Source organism: Phyllopteryx taeniolatus, chromosome 14 (assembly GCF_024500385.1).
Source record: "Phyllopteryx taeniolatus isolate TA_2022b chromosome 14, UOR_Ptae_1.2, whole genome shotgun sequence".
NCBI classification, from domain to species: Eukaryota; Metazoa; Chordata; class Actinopteri; order Syngnathiformes; family Syngnathidae; genus Phyllopteryx; species Phyllopteryx taeniolatus.
Genome location: NC_084515.1, coordinates 9,876,462 through 9,897,586, shown reverse-complemented (window position 1 = coordinate 9,897,586; position 21,125 = coordinate 9,876,462). Strand labels below are relative to the sequence as shown.

Here is a 21,125-nt window from a genome sequence, read left to right as displayed (position 1 = left end):
GTTTTCTTTTGGGTCTTCCTCGAGCGCACCTCCAGCAACTCGCCACTCGGGGGAGCCCTTAGCTCGTCGAGCACGCGCACACGCACACGCACTCGCCCCAGCTAGCTGTAACCGGCTATCCTCGTCTGGTCTCGCCCCGGAGAGTTGACACCCTTCCCCGACAAAACCCCCCTCGGCAGCGGCTGCGCTGCACCGTCGACATGGCAAGGAAATATCGCATTTTCTTTACAGAAGATGAACATCTTCCAAGTCGTTTGGAATGAGTGAGTAGCGGCGCCGTTGCGGAGAACATTCATGGGCAATGTTTGCAGCTGTGTGTTTCTGTTTTCCTTCTATGCGATGCCCAGCTATGGCTCGCCTGGGTTTCTTCGTTAGCATGTTAGCATTCCTCGTCTCCAGCCTAGCGACCGGAGTATTTTGTGTTTACAGTGTCTCCAATACGTGACTAAAGCACTTCCCTATTGTGTTTTTTTCTGCATTTAACAGTAACGACACATTTAAAAGCAATTTTGGGATGCTTTGGTGTAGCAATGTTACATAATCTCCTTTCACTTCTGTGTGGTTCGTCCAGTTTTCTTGTTTAATACTCGCCCACGGCCCGTAACGACGCCAAATACACGTCGATTCTGTTGTTGTTGTGTGTAAATGGCCGAGTCATAACCCTCCGATGAAAAATGTAAGCATATAAAGTAACTTAAGTTGTTAATTGTCACGACGTTAGCTCGCTAGCCCGCTTAGCCACCCATAGCCGTACCGTGCTAACTAGTAAGCTATTGCCCCCCCGTAAATCAGCTGAGTGTGAGCTTTCTATCAGTTAACCACTCGGTACGTGTGACACGATAGTTACGACAGTAGACAACTGGAGCCTACAATCAAAGAATGCTTGCGGCTTATTGCTACTTTAATTCTAGTGGCAAACGTCAGCTTTCACAACAAGTTGGGGATAGCGTAGAGAGGCTATTAGCTAATTCAAGCACCCTTTGTCCATAGCCTCAGCGGCGAGCAGCTCGACTCAGTAGGCCCACACAAGCGAGTTGTTTTGGAACCGCACCGTTAGTTCCTCACAATCCTTCGGAGTTGCAGTTTGGACACCTTACTACCTCCGGCGTTTCCTTTGGATGTTGTTGAATGCTAAAGTAGCGAGAAAATCCTCCCTTAAATCAATCTAGCGTTTAAATAGAGAGAGGATTTGCTAATTAAATGTTGTGAGTATGGTTTATTGGGTGTTATGTGTCACAATGTAAATGCATTGTGGTGTTTAATGACAGTAAAATGTGTTTTTTTATTTTCTTTCTCTCCCCAGTATTCATCGTGTGATGTGACCCAAAATCCACAATGTGTGAGGACATTTAGTTCGGAAGAAAAACAAATCTTGATTCCAGTGGAATCTTTCATATATTATTCTTATTATTATATATTTCCCCCCCCCTGTGTCATAGTTTATACACATTCGCACGCAATCGTCCCCACCCACATATAATCATCATGCCAGTTCAAGCGCCACAGTGGACAGAGTTCCTGCTCTGTCCGATCTGCACACAGACATTTGAGGAGACCGTTCGGCGGCCCATCAGTTTGGGCTGCGGACACACTGTCTGCAAGATGTGCCTGAACAAGCTGCACCGCAAGGCCTGTCCCTTCGACCAGACGGCCATCAGCACGGACATCGAGCAACTGCCTGTCAACACAGCCCTGCTGCAACTGGTGGGAGGCCAGGTGAGACAGCTGGACTCTTTTATCACAGTGCTTCCCAACCTTTCTTGAGGCCAAGGCGCATATTTTACATCAGAAAAATCTCACGGCACACCGTCATCCAAATATGTCACAAGAAGTACAGTGCCACCTTGACTTAGAAGATGTACGCACTAACCTTTTTGAAACAGAGCTAAAAAAAAGGCAGAAATGTTGAACATTGTTTTCCAAAGTAAAAAGCATGTTTTTAAAAATGTAGGTATGTTACTAACATTTTCAAAACACCTGTATATCAAAGTAGGTGACATAATTGGATAGAGCAGTGATGCACGAATAAAATGAGCCCTAGTTTGTAAGAATCAGATAGGGATTTTATTTTATGTCAAAAATACACCTAGAGTTTTCCGCCCAGAAATCACTGTAAATCATTAGGAATTGTGTGGCTGAAACCTTGATTCTTTGATAGAAAAATGCCCAGATGTTATTCGTTGAGACAAAAATGTGATGTTTAAACTGGCCATTTTCCGTTTTTTCAATGGCGGCGTCCGCTCAAGCCATCTGAGCATCTTATGATTAAACTGAGAGCAAGCAAGTCGTCAGAATTACTTCAAACTACACAGAAAAAAAGAATAATAGTGAATCGGCATCATATTGTTTTATATCGTCACCGAATCCTAAAACCCGGTGATTATTTTTATTAAATTTTTTTTAATGCCAAAATCGAGAAACATTTTCATCTCAGCCGAATTGAAAATTTCAAAAACGAGGTGGTAAAGGGGTTTCCCAACAACATAATTTGAAAAGAAAAAGTATTACCTTGTGTAAAATAATGAGAGAATGTGATTTTGCTGGACCTAAATTCACGTGCCCAAAATGCAGCACAGCTAAATGGAAAGAAAATGGCGTTCGTTTTTCTGGATTTAGTAACTTACCTAGTAAATGTTATTTTGATGAAACACAAAGAATCTGTCAGTATACATAGAGGACTACAAAAATCCAGAGGCTGAAATCAAAGGGTTTTGACAATTTTCCTTTAAACAATGACCTCCGAACGATTAAGTGATTTATCTAAATGGTTGCCCATTTAATTGGATAATTTATTAGTTGTCAATTAATTATTGCACATCTACTTACGATCTTAATTAATTCCAAGACCAAGCATAATTTACTTGTATATAAAATCTATTTTCCCCATTAAAATTAATTGAATTTCAACAATCTGTTTCAGCCACCAAATGTGTTTATGCATCTGTAATAATAAAAAATAACTGTCTTGTTTAAAAAGTAAGCAAGTGCAACAGCAGTATATAATTTAATGTTCATGTTGGATATGTTAAGGGGCGTGGCCTATTGAATGAAGTCTGGAGTTGGAGCATAAATACATAATACATAAGACTATAGTTTGCTTGTTACAAAATAAGTCACACACATTATACTATTTGAAGGTAAGTTGTTTAATGTGTCACATTTGCAAAGTTGTCACTCTTTGAACTTTGACGATGCTTCTCAGCTTGTGAACTGTTTGGCCATACCGTTACCTCCTGTGTGGCTGTGCAGACTTAGTTTGTAGTATCTTTCAACTTGCCCTTGCCAACTGTTGGCTATGTAGGCAAAATGTTCCCACATCTTACTCTGCCTCGGTTTCCTTAAAGAGCTCCAGACAGGCTTGTAGCTGTGAAAGCTTGTAGCCATTTCGAACACGCTCTGGGGACTAACGCGCTGCCCACTACAGACCACCATGGCTGCAGAGCAGACATAGACTGTTGCGTGACGCTACACCTCTTTAAAAAAATAAAAGATAAACGTCTCTTTTGATTGGCCCCAATTTCCGATCAAGTGATCAGATCGGGACTATAATATATTGAAATAATGACAATTTTTTTGTCTCAATTTACTTACAATTTGGTTTGTGTGGAATCCTGTTTAGTTGAACCCACGGCTATTTTATGAATGGCAACAGGTGGACCGGTTAATTGTGTCTTCTGCCATCTAGTGTAAGAGGATTTCATTGTTCCACCTGTCACTGTACAACACTGCCATAGATAGATGAACAAAGACTCAGTTTTATTGCTGTCGAGTTTCAACAAATTGGAAGTGAACCAGGATTTGATTTCTGAAAGACATGAGGTAAGGGAAGAGAGGTTGACCAGAAATGTATAGAATGGAGCCCTGAAGTAATTGGGGAGGGATCAGATAAAAAATTTTTTAGCTGAATAAACTGAGCGGTCTGAGAGATACAGTAGATGTGAAACCAGTGAAGGGGTGTATGTGAGATAACAATGGTGAAGAGTCTCTTGATGAGGATGGATAAAAGACCAGACTCTGGCGGGGACGGAAGCCGGACTGGAAGGGCTCGTAGAGACACTTACGGGTAAGGTAAGAGTGAAGTTGAGAGGCAACTTTTTTCTAGTCTGTTTCCAAGATGGTGGTCAACCTCCAATTTCCTCTTTGAAAACTTCTAATAGGAAACAATTGAATTGGAGCGAAGTCAAACTGTTGACATCATAAAAACATTATTAACTATACAGGCTAAAATAACTTGGCTGCTATCAATGTTGAGAAGTAAGAACAATAAAGCACTCAGCGTTAACCAGAGGTTAGGTTAGGAAGCGTTCAGCCATGGAATTACACTTTTTTTTTTTTTTTTTTTAAACTACAAAAGCAAGTGTCCCAACTGCTCATCTATGCTGTACATCAGTGTTCTAGTCAAGTCAGTTTGTATTGATATTTTTTTATGTACGGTATATTTTAATATGTTCATTTTCTGCAGGTACTTTGCCCCCACCCACCCCCCACATTCCAAAAATATGCATGTTCGGTTAATTGAAGACTGAATTGTCCATAGATGCGAAAGCAAGTGTGAATGGTACTTGTCAGTATGTGCCCAGCAATCGGTCCAGAGTGTACCTCTCCTTTCGACCAGAGTCAACTGGGATAGGCTCCATGTCACCCGTGACCCTAATGAGGATAGGCGCTATAGAACATTGATGGATGGATATTTTGATATGGTAATGCATGATATTTTTAGTGCGTTCTAATTTGGGCCTCGAGTTGAAAACGCCACTGCTGTAAAGGAATTGCTGAAAATAGAAATGGTTCTCAGATATTTCCATGGTATTTGTTAACACTGTAATGGTGATGACAGTGAAAAGATCCATACTTGTGACATTTGTGAGCTTTCAATGGTTTGAGAAGCTTTTTCCTCCAACTGATGGTGGGGGTGCATAACACTGGACACAATTATTATAAACTCTACAGCAAAGTGAATTCCAAGACTACCTTTCTGTACAATATATAGTTGTTTTGAGGCTTTTATCTTTGTTATACTGCCATCATGTGATTTGCTTGGTTGACTGGCTTAATTTTTAGACAGACGGGGGATAATCTACTGTACATAGTCACTGGGGCGGTAATACAAATCATGTTTTTTCTTCCGATCATTTCCTATTGAGAATGTAACCCTATACAGTTTGTTCTACTCTTACCAACCAATTTGCAAACTGTCAGTTGGTGTATTATTTAGTAGCCTTTACACCGATCTTATCGGCCCGATCGGTATCGACCGATAATTAGGATTTTATGCTGATCGGCTTTGTCATAATTCGCCATTGATCGGCTCCGCAAAAGACATTTACGCCGCGTCGCCATCGTGTATGGTATATTTGAATCCAAAAGCTAGTTTATTTTTAGACTTGTCGCGTGTCTTTTGACGTAGTACTGTAAATATCTGACCGCCAATAAAGTTATAAAAAAAAACATTGGCAGTGTGGGACAGACAACACGTCTGTGACAGACAACACGTAATGCGTGGATCAGACGACAAGACAAATTTGGTCTTTCACAATTGCACAATTGTCAGACTACTGCAATAAAATCTTATATTCCGACACTACCACATCCCGTTTTTTATTATCACTGAGCTTTATCTTGTCAACTAAACGCGACCGGATACACTGACATGACAACAACAATCGATGGCATCGTGTGTATTATAATAACTAAATAGGGGGGAAACGTGTGTTGGTGGTCACCGGTGCTCGGGAGAGGACTTTAATTCAAGGATTGCTTAATGTATGTTCACGTACTTTTAATACGATACGGCTCGCAAGCGGGCAACAAAATGTTATGTAACCTAGCAAGCTAGTGCCAGCACTAACGGTTGTACCGGCTTTCTGTCGAATCATGCTCTAAAGTTTCGGTGTGTGTGAAGTAATGTAATTACAATAAAGTAATTTAATTACAGTAAGTTAGCACCCATTATTTCTGTCATGTTGTAATGTTGGTTTGACCTCACTGATTAGAATACATGACCTGACTAGAGCAATGATTTCCAACCTTTATGGAGCCAAGGCACATTTTACAATTGAAAAATCTCACTGCACACCAACAAACAAAAATGTCACAAAAAGTGGATACGTTAATTACTATATGTACTTCTTGCCATCTAAGAGAAGAGCATTTATTTGTTCTGTCTGACACTATGCCTCACTGGTATAAATAGATGAGCAAATATATATTTATTGTAAATATAATTTTTTGAGCAATTAAGTAAATGAACAAGTAATTTAAATAGACACAATGGATCGGTGATCGGTTTTTAAACTCGCAAATCCGCCCCAAAAATCTTGATCGTGTAAAGACTATTATTTAGTGTGGTAGTGACACAATATCACTGAAAGCTTTCTGGCGTTGACCCTTTTTTCATTCCCCCTCATTGTGTGCAGGTTCCTAAGGCTCAGCCAGTTGGCTTGATTAGCAGTCCTGAGGACTCTCAGCATTATGAGGAAGCGAGGCAGTGTGTGGAGGAGCTGGCCCTCTACCTGAAACCCCTCAGCAACATGCGAGGTACTTCAACACGCACGCACATCCTGCGTCTGTTCGTCTTTTATGACCACTTCTCATTCATGCTACATTCAAATTAATCTCTGTCGATTTATTGTACTGCAGTGTGTTGCCAGAGTTAAGATACAATATGTATAATCGCTGGTATCTTTACTACATTGTGCATTTACCAGTGTGTTTGAGTCGCATGCCCGCCTGCTTAGTCACACCAATTAGTGCATGAGATGAGAGTTTTACATTCTTATTGACAAACCAGGCTGCTGTCTGTTTGGGCAGAAGCTGACATGGGTGTGATTTGTGATGAGATAATTATGGACAAGTCGTCCAGATGGTGTGCTGTTATTCCACTAAAGCGCAGCTACTATCATTTAATAATTATGTAACGGCAAAGATCTGCATGTTGATTGTAGTTGGCAGCTCTGCTCGGTAAAGCAATAAAACCTCTAATTCCAAAAATAAAAGGTTTTCTTTTATTTGGTACTATGACTGTCATCTGTGATGGCATTGCATTGGAATGCTGTGATACAACTTCTCACATCGCCTTTTAGTCCAACTCACCAATCAGATTGACTCTCCGCTTTAACTACAACTCATTTGAAAATGTTTTGTCTTTAATGACCTTGTAAAACCTGGGTAACATTTAGTTTCATGCCTGTGAGAGCTGTTGCTGCCAACACCCCTCACAAGATAAAACAAACATGTTGAGTCTAATGAAAACGCATGTACAAGGAACAGAACAATACATTACTTGTGAATATTTGGATGTGATTTTAAATCTCAGGGCTGACTGCAGTTTTAAAAAAATATATATTTTATTAGTTTTTTTTAAGCCTCTTTTACACAGCAGACCTGGCATTTATCCACCTTTAGCTTTTACACAGAACTCAGCAATCACAAAATTGGATGACGTCAACAGCTGCATCTGGTGTGACATTTGAAATAGGATGGGAGCAGTGAGTGTCGACTGTACTACAGCTTTATCCGGCCATTCTGCATTAATACTGTTTATCGAGCACAGAGACATAAATAAAAATGGCAGAAAAATGCTGGCTTTTACTGGCAGTGCAAAAGGGCTTTAATTTGTGCACTCATGCCTGAAATTATAACATCTTGATGGAAGTACTGTAAACAAACGGATGCAGCCTGCCATAATGGTGGTTACTGTATCATTATTTAGTGTAACCTGTGCAGCAAGCATGATAGATTTAGCGCACCAACTTGACCTGTCATAAATTTGAAATACCGAAGTCAGTGCTGACAAGTCCTTACAGTGAAATATCACGCTTAAACTAAATAGACGCTACCTAAAAAGAGTTTATTATAAGTACATTAATAGTTCTAAGTATGCAAGTATACCTCAAACTATGATCCCCAAACAGTTAAATATCATTTCAAACTCATCTTACATAATTCGACCAAGACTAATGTCAACATACTTCCATGGAACCAATTACTACTCTTATAGCACAGGTGTCAATCTCAAGGCCTGGGGGTGAAATCTGACCCGCCAAGTCATTTCATGTGGCCCGCGAAAGCAAATCATCTGTGTCAACTTCCATGATTATTGCTCAAATTCTCATAAAATAACAATAAATAGTAGCGTTGAGACATTGCAGGCATTTTCTGTTTATGGTAACTTGAACAATAGTTGAACAAACTATTATCCTTGACTTTTGATTTCAAAACTAGGTATCCATCAATTTGTTGTGTGTATGTAATAATGAGGTGACTAAACATTTATATGGTTTCACAGTCAACGGCCCTCTGAGGAAAACCGTGACTACAATGTGGCTGACAAAAATGAGTTTGACACACCTGCCTTATAGTATCATATAAAGAGCACAAAAAATGGGAATTGGGGATTGTTTTAGTGAATAGCTGAGGATTGGTTCCACAGAAGAAGAAAAAAACATGAATTGCGAACTGCGAATAGGGCGTTGTTCATTGTACTTCCAAGGCACACCTGCTGATAAAGGTTTGACAGGTGCTTAACAAAATTGAAGTTCTTAATGTTATTGGGAAATCGGTGATTAATATCTTGGGCTGATCTGTCACCAGGGGTCGGTCTGAGCAGCACGGCCCAAAGCATGCTGAGTCGACCCATGCAGAGGAAACTGGTCACTCTGGTCCACTGCCAGCTAGTAGAGGAGGAGGGCCGCATCCGGGCCATGAGGGCTGCCCGCTCTTTGGGCGAGCGGACAGTCACAGAACTCATCTTGCAGCACCAGAACCCCCAACAGTTGTCCTCCAACCTGTGGGCTGCAGTCCGTGCACGCGGGTGTCAGTTTCTTGGCCCAGGTATATCCCCTACCACTACCTCACAAAAAGAACATGTTTAATGTTGACTTTTCAGTCGATCCTAATTTTGATAATTTCTCCAAGCGATGCAAGAAGAGGCCCTGAAACTGGTCCTCCTCGCACTGGAGGATGGCTCAGCTCTGTCCAGGAAGGTGTTGGTTCTCTTTGTTGTCCAGAGGCTTGAACCTCGATTTCCACAGGCCTCCAAGACAAGCATAGGCCACGTGGTCCAGCTCCTCTATAGGGCCTCCTGCTTTAAGGTACGCCAGAGGAACATTTTTAAAACTGTGGGATGCCATGTCTTTGGGCTTCAACAAGATCATTGTCTTTTGTCAGTTTAATTCTTTGATAATCATTCTCTACAAACGCTGTGGGGAAAAAAAAATCTATGGCTTCTTAGGTGACCAAACGTGATGAAGATTCATCCCTCATGCAACTCAAGGAGGAGTTCCGTACTTATGAGGCACTGCGGCGCGAGCATGACTCTCAGATTGTTCAAATTGCCATGGAGGGCGGCTTGCGCATCGCACCCGACCAGTGGTCTTCGCTGTTATATGGGGATCAGTCGCACAAGTCACACATGCAGTCCATCATTGATAAGGTGTGTTTGCTTGTGGTGTACTTACATATTCGCATAGTCCAACATGCTTCTAGGGTTAGGGTTAAGGTAAGGTGCCTGCCAAGGATAAAACCACTGAAGCGTTGACTCCCTGTTTTTCTGTGACCTACATAGCTGCAGACCCCAGCATCCTTTGCCCAGAGCGTCCAAGAGCTCACAATTGCCCTGCAGAGGACGGGAGACCCAGCCAACCTCAACAGGCTGCGGCCTCACCTTGAACTGCTTGCCAACATCGATCCCAGCCCTGGTAAGAATGAAGAGAAAGTGTTCCAACTATGAAGCAAGACAAAAAGACGGCCTCAAATAGCTCTGCTGTGAGCTGAATTGTGCAGAACTGTTCAGGTATGAAATTGCAATGTTGAAACATAATCCCCCACTTTGCTCATTTCACACCCAGATGCTCCCCCTCCCACATGGGAGCAGCTCGAGAAGGGCTTGGTGGCCGTGAAGACGGTCGTGCATGGCCTAGTGGACTTCATCCAGAACCACAGCAAGAAAGGAGCTGACCCTCAACAGGTAGTCTTCTATGTCAGTTTATAAAATACATAGGTTGTTTTTACACTCATAATTATGAGTCAAATCTGTTTGGAGCCTCCTCAGCACAGCAAGTATAAGACGTACATGTGTCGCGACATGAAACTGAAGGGAGGCTGTCCTCGTGGAGCGAGCTGCACCTTTGCTCACTCTCAGGAAGAACTGGAAAAGTCAGTCTCAATTTAAATATTGTGGTCGAATATACAATTTGAATCTATATAATAATATAGTTATTAATATGAAAACATTTATATCCGCTCTACATTTTGAACTCTGTAGGTATCGAAAGATGAATAAACGCCTGGCAGCTCGCCTCCCTGGTTCAGGAGGGCCAGAAGAGGGCCTCCCCCTCGATGTGGCCGTGACCAGGAAGCCTTCACCCCTCACCAACGGGAGCGTCGCACCCTCCCTGCCCCAGCTCATCGCACGTGGCGCAGACACAGTCCCGTACGAACTGCTGCGGAAGCCTCTCAAGATGGACGGAGGGAGCCCAAGTGCCCCGGGATCACCACCTGATCTGTGAGTAGAGAATACCCGATAATGCAGAATGCATTCCTGTGCAGTGAAGTAAGGTGGACAATTCATCTGGTCACAGCCGGTTGTTAATTGAACAACTCTTAAAGATGCATCAAAGAGGTTTAAAAATGTCTTGTAAATTTGACACACCACACAAAAGCTAAATTTTTTTTTTTTTTAAGCCTGCCAAATTTAAATGAATAAAAGAAAAATCATGTATGTAAAATAAGGCTCTGAAATCATGAAAAAATAAGGCTCACCCTCGAGCTGCAGGACTGTGGGCATGTCCGCTGAAGGCGCTGGAGATAGGCCTTCACCTGTATATGTTTTCGCTTACGCTATGTGCTCAAGAGTCTAGTCTGCTTCTCGCTGATTGTGTGCCGCTGTGGTTATGGTTAATAAACGGTTAACTTTCCAGTGTACAATTAACTTTCCTGTGTCTCTGCTATGTGGAAAGACTTACACGCAACAACTCTGAGTAAGATGCAGACGTTTTGGACAATCCCACCACTTTAAACGGTGCCTTGAGAAACGGGTGATCCGACGAGATCCAAATTTGTTTTTTTGCTTTGGCTTGTGAGCAAAAATTCAAGATGAGAGCACTGTTTGGTGGCAGTGAGTTCAACTCGCTTCACAACAAGCAGCAGTTGACTGAGTGAACAATTCTTCCAAAAAGAGGCTTCAGGCTATTTAATGCCACTCCCAGTTGAAGTTTGTCAAACTATACATTAAACAGAATGACACGTTGTGTATTTAAAACAAATACATAACTTTGCTCTTAGGGTCTGCTAGTTTAATACTAACGCATAAAGGGAAAGGCTATAGACATGCTATCAGATATTTGAAACAAAAAAAATGTCCACCAAGTAGACAGACAGTATAGCAATACTCAGTCATATCGTCTTTAGCATCTGCGACAAACGTCTAATTTTACGACAGCTTACTGAGTCTCTTACAGTAGTTGTAAAACTCTTCTTTGTCTGTACAACTGTATTATGTTTGCCCCCAAGGGGGCAAGTCACATACACCAGAAGGACCCGCAATGAATTAATAATGATGACCAAACTGTTATTAATTATGTTATGGGGGCTGGACTTGACGTCATTTCATTGGGGTAAGATGATTGGAGAAACGAGTGTTGGAGTTTCGAGTGTCGTCATAGAACAAATTCAACCCGTATCTCAAGGCACCACTGTTGTTAAAGCAAATTACAATTTAGGTCACTAAATAAAAAGTGGCGGCCCAGTGGCCGACTGGTTAACACAGCTGCCTCACAGTTCTGAGGACCCAGGTTAAAATCCAGCCTCGCCTGTGTGGAGTTTGCATGTTCTTCCCGTGCCTGCGTGGGTTTTCTCCAGGTACTCCGGTTTCCTCCCAAATCCCAAAAACATGCTGGATAGGTTAATTGAAGACTCTAAATTGCCCGTAGGTGTGAATGTGAGTGCGAATGGTTGTTTGTTTATATGTGCCCTGGGATTGGCTGGCGATTAGTTCAGGGTGTACCCCGCCTTGCACAGAGTCAGCTGGGATAGGCTCCAGCACGCCCGCGACCCTAGTGAGGTTAAGCATTGCGGAAGATTAATGAATGAAGTTTTTTTGTGGGATTTCCTTTTGTGTACACCATCTCTTGACATGGAGCCATTTTTTCTTTTAAATGGTTTTTGTTTATGGTTGTTAACTTTATATTCAAGTATAATGTTATGCCATTACGCCACATAACAATTCAATGACTATTTTCTTTCTTTGTCGTGTATTTCATGAAGTTGTGCTCTGTTGTAAATTACTTTGCTTTGGCCAAATGATCTCGCTGGTAAGGTTTATGTCACTGTCCTTTTTGCATGTGCTTCAAAAGCCCCAAATATATTTTCCCAATATTGGTCCCTGGATTACAAAAAGAAAAATGTGTGTATTCAGAATACTTTTTGACGTAGCTAAGGAGATCCAAATCTGATCCACTAAGATTTTAATTCACTGCATTCATTTTCCACTAAGCTTGGACCCTATGGCCAAGACTGGTATGCCTATGCCACCTCATGCCATGGCTCACCCACGGATGGCTCCAGACCACCTTTCCGGAGTGAAGCAAATGCCTGTCGTCGCCCGAGGTTCGCCTGTCTACCCCCAGCAGCAGCTCCCTGAGATGTTCTATTCTGACACGCGCCCCCCACCCTCTGCTTCCCAGTATGAGCCCTCACAGTACCCACCAGGTATGATTCAGCTAAACACACTCATACACATCTGTGTCACGTCTGAAAGTTGACTTTCTCTCCCAATTTTTCAGGGTACCCCTACCAGCAGCCACCGCAATACGTTTCTCGGGATTACATCCGTAACCCTCTACCCCCGAGTGAGTCAGGACCCCCTTATGACCCATACCCTGGTTACGGCCCACCAGAGCGCCCCTACCAGGCCCCCCACTCCGGTCCCCACTTTTCGTACCCTCACCCATCACACTACGACCGCGGACGCCACGGGACCTACAGCGGCCCGCCGCCTCCCCCGCAGCCTTATCCATCTCAGAGAGATGGTCTCGTCAGGATAAGCGCTGCGCCGTTGGATGTTCCCCCACAATCAGCTGGACAGGCTAACTCCCTCTACCATACAGAGCCCAGTGTACGAGATAGATACCCACCAGAAGGTTACTACCCACCAGGAGCCCCATCACAACCCATGAGGACTTATCTCAGGGTGAGCCATTTTTAAACATTGTTATATTCTGGATCATCTTTCGCACCACCTCCTATAGAATATTTTTTTTTTTTTGCAAGCAAATTTTTTTTTTTATGGGTTTTTACTGTATACTTACCTACTGTAATGCCCTTGCATGTGAGAAAGGAGTGCCACAGTTGTCGATGCACTTTTCAGCTATTTATTGAAAGCTGGAAGAACAGCAAAACACATTAACACTCATGCAGGAGCTGCTGTTAGCCATTGCTCACAGACAGATACTCACACACCACCTGTGTGTGTGTGTGTGTGTGTGTGTGTGTGATATATATATATATATACAAAGTTCTTATGGTCTCTCTATATCAAGGATTTTCAGCTATTGCTGATAGGTCTGGAGCATATACCCCACAATAAACTGCGTTTCACTGTATGTACATTTTAATGTGTTCAGCCAGCATTCCAAGCAGTTCAGGACCTTGATCTTTGTTCCATGTCCTAGGGGCCCTCATACGCCGGGTCCCAGCCCAGTCTGGACTATCTACACCGCCGTCGCAAGGAGCTCCTCTCCCAGCTGGAGGAAAGGAAAGTCATCTCCCCTCCACCATTTGCAGCCTCTCCCACGCTATCGCATCCATTCCCCAGTGACTACCCTCCCGAGGTCAGCACCAAGTCAATTGCTTATCTCTCCCGCACACACCTCAAACTGTGAAGGTTTTTCTAGACTCCATTATGTCATCATTCAGCAGTAGCACAATGTGTATTTTGTGTGTACACTTGCAGTATGTCGACGAGAGCTCCAAGAGCATTGGGAAATGCAGAGAGCCGGACTACGCTGGCCAGTACTCCCCATGGTCGTGTGATACAATTAGCTCCTACATTGGCACCAAGGATGCCAAACCCAGAGATGTTATGGTTCCTGGTGCCATGGACATGATGGTGAGTTTAGACTACAAACAGAACAAGAAGAAACAGCAGCAGCAGCATACTACGTTCTTGGAACTTTAATGAATTTTCGTTCTTCATCTTGTCTCCTCAGAATGTGGATGCAAAGGTTCTAAGGGAACCATGCCTGGAGGCCCCTCGGAGGGGTGCGGAAGTTAAGGACGACGACCCTATTATTCCATTTGGTCCCCAGCCAACAGTGTCACGCTTTGGCGCCATCTCCCGCACCTCCAAGACGGGCTACCAGACCGGCCCTGTCCAAGCTATGGTCCCCGCCCCCCAGAACCCAAACTCTAAACACATGACCATGGCTGGTAAAAAACTATCTCAGCACAACTTCATTTCTGTCAGCTGCACTTTTACTTCCCATTTCTATTCCAGCAGAATACACGTATGGAAGTCATGCAGGATGGGGCGGAACTTCATACCCCTCCCATCAGACAGCCCAGGACAGAGAACAGCTGAAGAAGGAGCTGCAGCAGGTCAACCAGCAGATTAACCAGCAGACGCAGATGCAAAGCATGGAGGTACACAGAAGGCTTTTTTAACGTCACATGGATTCAATGTCTGTATTTTAAAACAACTGCACACGTTGCGCCGTGTGTGTGGTTGACACGCATGGCCTTTTACAGCCATAAACACTCAGTCACAGATACTACCGTAGAATGTGAGGGTGGCAACTCCAAATGGATGAAATACCTGCACCTCACATGCATGTTTTTGTTTAATAGTGCAAAATCTGTTTTTATCCCATTAATGAATGTAGAATACTCGTAAAAATATTTTATACCTACGGCTAATATTTAATTTGTTTACTTAAAAATACAGTCTTGACTTTATTTATAAATTTGTGTCCAGTGTCCTAATTTGGTCAAGTTAAAAAAATTATCACAAATCAATACTATTGGTGAGCAGTGTTGTGGCATAACTGATTATGTAACAAGATTATTTAATCACAAATGTAATATTTGTAATCTATTACATTACTCAGAGAAAATATGTATTTAAATTAGTTTTGTTTTGAAATTTCCATGATTACAATTTTTGTTACATTTGGAAAATAGCCGCAATATGACCTGGGTTGTCATATGAAGCGCTTTAGTCTAAATTGTCCACATGTTGTTTGTCGCTCAATAAAATAATACACCATATGTGGCACTTCAAAATGTTGTTTCCCTTTTAGAAAACCAGGAGTCAGAGTATTTAGTTTGTGGGTGAGTAGATAACTGCGTGGGTCCATCGCCAACTGTAACTTGTTTGCGATTGTTCAGTTCTGTCTAGCTCAGCTGCATAGCACGCCGTGCAGCTGGCTTTTAGGCTTTTTCTCGATGACTTCCAAGTTTGTTTATAGCAATGTTGTTGTGAAGGATTAAATAATGTTCTGTTTGCAAATATTACCTTCTTATGTTCACAGTCTGCCAGTAACCCTTTACTGCTGCAGAGAGAAGCCAGTGCCTTGGCTGGCCCGCCGGTCACCAGCAGCCAAGGTCAGGCCTTAGCCGCTCAGTCGCAGCAGCCCCCCAAGTGGCCAACCGGGGGGGCGAGTGCTGCGGCCGTCTCCAGTGAACAGCTAAGCCTGGAGCTCCACCAGGTGGAGCGAGAGATTGGAAAACGCACTCGAGAAATGGCTATGGTGAGGATGAGTTAAACGGTGTCATTGGGCAAGCGCAGTTGTCAGACTCAAAGCCTTCCTGGCCTGATTGAAAGCTTGCCAGTTTTTTCCTTGGCATCTGTTCAAAACTAGTGATCTAATCAAATGCAGGTGTAACGATGTAATATGACCAAGTGATTATTAGGGTTCTCCTATGGCAGTGTAACTGCCATACACTCTTAACCATACACCCACTCTGCAAACAAACACAGTGCAGCTCAGATTCTTGCGAGTGGAAGTCATGGCTCGATAGGCTTTTGCCAAAAGGGCAAAATATGAATTGCAAAAGATTGTTTTCTGCAGCACGAGAAAATACTATCGTGCAAACGCATCTTCCAGACAACCTCTCACATTCTCTTCAAATGAAGTCAAAGGAACAAAAAAAGTGAATACTAGTTTTTTTTAGAATAATAATTCACCATTCGAACTGTTTCTGTTGTACTTGTCGCCATCCTTCATTTCCCAAAAAGAAGAGTAACTATTGATATTGCACTTCCCTAAAAACTAAAAGTTTTAAGTTATCTCATTTTAAGATAATTTAAATCTGTCCCCGTTTACACAAAAGATAAGCAGATCACCCCCCCCTCCCCCCCCATTTTGTTCCCTTACTGTATCCAATGTGAACCGAACCTTCAAACTTAAAATCCACCGGGCAAAGTGGCCGAAACCAACTGAAGTGTCGTGTAGTGCGCATGGTTCGGCAACTCGTCGTGAGTGGCCCAGTATCGATCACTGGTTTTGCTGCGCTTCAAAATTTCAATCACAGCGTCGTAACGACGCTGAACCAATTGAAGAAATCTCTGTTACTCGCCCAAGATCCAACGTGTTTACCAGTTTACTCTGATTTTAGTGAATGCGAGTGACATCACGAATGCTGCGATGATGACATCGTTGATCATCTTATTATATATGTGATGGAGACATCTTGCTCCTCTAATCTACTAACAGCTTCAAATAACGTGCAACAAGAGGGAATAAACTCTGCACCTCCTGTATGTGAAATGCCAATGTAAAGGGACCTATTGTATATTTTCATTTGAAAATATTTTATTGACAGTTTTACAATACTTTGTCCTTTAGTCTTTGTTTACCATTACAACAGAGCGGAATTTTGAAGTACCAAAACAAAAAAAGCATTAGCTGATGAGTTTATCTTGAGACTTAGGCCAGAAATGTATGCAGTATATAAGCAACATAAAAAGTGAAGTTACGGGCAAAACATTATTTATGCATGATGCCCTTCAATCTTAAATCACATTTCTTCCACTCCATTATTTTCTTTGCCGTGAAGTGATGATGACTGGAGAAATAAAAATCAGGGATGCCTTTCAGTTATCAAAACATGAGAAAGTAAGACTATATTTGCATTTAATCGGCAAAACACTGATTAATCGGTCGGGTCCTAGTTTTACTCTTATAACCAGCCCCCTGAGGGAGACCATGACAACCTGTGATGATCCGTCAACTAGAGAATTATTTCTAGCTATATTAGAAAATCAGTCAAACCAGACATTTACACAGTAAATGTTTCTTTCCAAACCCAGGAGAACCAAGTAGCCCATGAGGTCCAGCAGTACAAGCTGAAATCCGCTGAGAATGGACAACCTGAGCACAAGACCCAGCTGGAAGAAATCTCGCTCGCTCTCGGGTGAGTCAAAACACAATTGTATATTTTCATATCCCTCCTCTCCCCCCAGCAATCTCTCTTCTCAACTGGCTTCCTTTTTTGGGGGTGGCGAATGTGTGCTTGCAGTGAGGTGTCAAATGGCTCCAGTTGTCTGCAAGAAGGTGCAGTGGGCGGGTCCATGCTGTCGCTGACAAACAAGACGTCTACGTTAAGCCTGTGTTCTGACCCGGTCGGCACCGGCTCAGAAATGCAGAAGAATGGTGTTGTCCATTCCTGCTCTTAAGCAGTACACAATTACACGCGCGCACACACACACACACACACACACACACAAGATGCTCTGTTGAAAAGCATGCACAGGCATACACACACATTCTATTTAGATGAGCAGTATCTGCCGTGATATGAATTTTCTTTCTTTTTGTTCTGTGAATGAGCTTTTTCTTTTTTTTAAAACAATGACTTTCCTTGCCTGGAAACCAGGGCATATGATAACATTTCTTTGTGTGTTGTTGTTGTTCCTTCTCTTTTCCCCGCTCTCCTTTTGAATTCTAGACTTAACAAGGCTCACAACAGGAAGAGGAACAGGGTGGTGATGGTGACAGTGGCACTCAAAAGGAATTCAGTCACCGCCCCCCCCCCAAAAAAACGGTTTCCGAGGCAAGCAGACCTATCACGTCGCATGCTCAGGAATATAGCGTCACACAAACGTGTGGAGGAGACAGCAGCAAGTTGGCCCTTGCCCCCAGAATCGTAAACAAACAAAAAAAAAGTGGTTGCACAGATCCAGATGGTCTGGGAAGGGAAAGTACGCCACCTGACTGCCATGAGAAGCATTATTATTTTTTTATGAATGCATTTTTAGGATGGACTTGGCTATGTATTTTTTTTTTTTTGCCTACTAAACCAGTATATTAAATATTTAATGGAAGCATTCTGTTTTAAGGATTGCAACTTTCTTGATAAGGGAATGTGCTTCTTCCTCACTGTGGTCACAATATTGTACTCTCAAAAAAAAAACAAAAAAAAAAGCACTTCCTCAGGCTGGCCGCAACCTCGTGCGTCAGGGGCAAACTTTGAATGATGATGAGCCTTTCCCTCCTCAGAGCTTCTCGTCTGGCCACTCGCAAAAAGCCTCCCCATTGGGATTATCTCGTCACGTGTTCGCCTAACTTCTATGAAGTTGCCTTCCCTTTTGTCTTTTTGTTTTTGTTTTCATGCTCTATGTTGTTACGGTTTTGGGGTGCGGGGCGGCCTGTTTGCACTCCTCGCCGTCGAGTGTTCCACTACAGTAGTAACCTTGCACATGTATTTTCTTGAATTTGTTTAAGTCACTGCTGTCACCATCACCGCGAGGCTAGCCTAGCGCTTCCGTGTTACGTTTACTGCCGACACCCAACGCGGAGCTTGCAGTTCGAGTTCGTTCGAGGTGGACGCAAATTGTTTTTGCGTCCATTCGGATCGCTTTCCGCCACCCGCCCTCGCCCGCAACGGCTACATTTATCGTTTAGGTACACAGCTCACTTATACATACGAGTATGTATACATACATTAATATACTAAAGCACTATTAACGTGCCACCTCTTATTCTACTCGCTCAGCATTTATATTAAATGATCTCTACTTTAGAATCAGCAAGATGTTTTTTTTTTTTGGTTTTTTGGTTTTGACTTTTTATTTTTCTGTCCACTGCTTGCCAACACAGACTTTATCCTTTCCCAGACGAAGGACTTTCTGTGCGCAGTCGACGTGTGTTCACTTAAATCTTTTGTGTTCAAACAAAGATAAGACTATGCTTCCGAAGAAGACAAAACAATTCTGTAACTTTTGGGTGGGGAGAGAAACAAACAAACAAAAAAAAAAATATGAAGAGACTAATGGAGTTTGGTGTTGTGTGTGTGTGTGTGTGTTAGAAAATACCCTCAGTTTTTCCGCTTCCCCCCCCCCCTTTGCCCTCAAGTGCTGTAATGGATGAAGATATGAAAAGCGTTAACCCCGCCCCCTTACGAGGATAATCAGGAAGGTAAAGGTTTGCCTCGGATCCTCTTCAGTTTTCTCAATATTAAAGCCTAAATGGTAGGATTAAGCGATGTAATTATCATTTTTCAAACAATGCAATACTGCCAAAACAATGTTTTCCCCCCATAACTGGATTTGTAGTGTATTTATTGTTTTGTCTGCAATAGAATGAATATTGAGTCTTAATCGACAGCTGCAAAAGTACTTGGGTGACATTCATGTATTTTATTTTTTGCGCTCTTTCCTTCGCTTTATCTAAGTGCAAGTCAACCAAAAAAAAAAAAAAAAAATGCCTGACTGCTCTTCAAACACCTTTTAGTTCGGACCATGTCACATTGGGGCTTTACTACATAGCGAACAGCAAAAGATGCTGAATCGATGTTTCCCAGTGGAACTGCTGCCGACTACCCCCTCAATGAGATAATCCACCTAAAGCCCTCCACTTCCAAACTTTTTTTTTGACCACTGAGCTCTGTTACTGCTGTTTGAGACTCACGTTTTATTCCCCTGATTTTGTGGGCAAAAGAATTCACAAATGGCTTTTTATATTTCCTTGGTAATAAAAAAAAGAAAAAGAAAAAATCTCTTAAATTAAGGTACCGGTTTGATTTCAGCAAGAAAAAAAGGGTTTTATATGTATATTATACTCCATTAAGGAATGTCTAGAATTATCTTCCTCCAATGTGGATGTAGCCATTATGATGCCATTTTGACTTTGTAAGAGAATTCACTGTGTGAAAATTGGTTTGCATTTTTGTATAATACAATTTGCTTTTGTGTGTGTGTGTGTTTGATACGAGCAAGAAGTCAAACTGGAAGTTTGAGGAGGAAAAAAGTGAACCTGTGAAATTTGACACAAAATGTAACTTATGTAGTACAGTGATTCTGAGTTTAGGGAAAAGATTAAATAAGATTGCTAACTCTTGAGTGTTGGTCTCACTTTATTACAAATACAGTAATGGAACTTAACTACATTTTGTCAACACCATTTAAGCATAAATGTATATTTTGTTGAACAATGTCTTTGCAATCATGGTTTACAGTGGATACAAAAAGTCTACACACCAAGCCAGAATCTTGTGATGTTAAAAAAATAAATAAAAATGAGACCAAGATAAATCATTTACAAGCTTTCAACATTTAATGTGACCTCTAACCTGTGCAACTCAATTGAAATATTTTATTTTTTTTCAAGAAGGGAAGTCAAAATTATCTACTGAAATAAAGTAGTTCCACTAGTGTGCAGATCTTCGCTTAACTGGGATGTGGCTGTGTTCAGAATTAACCAAATGTTAATTGGAAGTCAGCAGTGCACATGCCTGCCTCCTCTTAAAGTGCCTCTGATAGTCAATCTGATTAACCCCTAATAAAGTCAAGCTGTTCTAGTAGGCTTTTTCTAACTTTTTTTTCTCCCCCTCATCCAGATTATAACACATTTTCCCACACGTGTTTGGGAGATTTTCTTATGGTCCGATGAAAGTTTTTTATTATTAGGCCATGATTCCAAAGGATTTGGTGCAAACGCAAAACTTTGTGACCAAAAGAACACCATCCATAACAGTGAAGCATGGTGAAAGAATCATGCTTTGGAGTTGTTTCTTTTTCAGCTAGAATTGGGTACCAAGTCAACGTCGAGAGAGTTATGAAAAGTTCAAAATGTTTTGAAATGATTTATCTTGGTCTCATTTTTGTATAATTGTAGTGGGTCAGTGCT

General features: G+C 42.1%; 1 protein-coding gene across 3 annotated transcripts; it reads left to right on the top strand.

Moving 5' to 3' along the window:
• Positions 1-45: 45 nt before the first annotated feature.
• On the top strand, positions 46-20,333 carry rc3h1b (ring finger and CCCH-type domains 1b). 3 transcript variants are annotated; one of them, XM_061796458.1, is made up of 19 exons: positions 46-263; positions 1,304-1,716; positions 6,417-6,537; positions 8,593-8,832; positions 8,917-9,092; positions 9,233-9,433; positions 9,566-9,698; positions 9,849-9,967; positions 10,052-10,155; positions 10,265-10,504; positions 12,494-12,708; positions 12,783-13,189; positions 13,671-13,829; positions 13,952-14,107; positions 14,208-14,427; positions 14,495-14,640; positions 15,528-15,746; positions 17,309-17,412; positions 17,518-20,333. In XM_061796458.1, exons 2-19 carry the CDS (start codon positions 1,486-1,488, stop codon positions 17,672-17,674), a joined length of 3,348 nt encoding a protein of 1,115 aa, XP_061652442.1. In that variant the 5' UTR covers positions 46-263; positions 1,304-1,485; the 3' UTR covers positions 17,675-20,333. The 3 variants fall into 3 exon arrangements, with proteins under 3 accessions (XP_061652442.1, XP_061652441.1, XP_061652440.1); XM_061796457.1 differs by having other exon boundaries at positions 10,043-10,155; positions 14,498-14,640; XM_061796456.1 differs by having other exon boundaries at positions 10,043-10,155.
• Positions 20,334-21,125: the final 792 nt, after the last annotated feature.

Bases quoted from the DNA above. Each gene is read 5' to 3' on its own strand.
- rc3h1b (XM_061796456.1), top strand. From the start codon at position 1,486: ATGCCAGTTCAAGCGCCACAGTGGACAGAGTTCCTGCTCTGTCCGATC. The intron at 6,538-8,592 runs GTACTTCAACAC...ATCTGTCACCAG, and splicing joins ACCCCTCAGCAACATGCGAG to GGGTCGGTCTGAGCAGCACG. The intron at 9,093-9,232 runs GTACGCCAGAGG...ATGGCTTCTTAG, and splicing joins ATAGGGCCTCCTGCTTTAAG to GTGACCAAACGTGATGAAGA.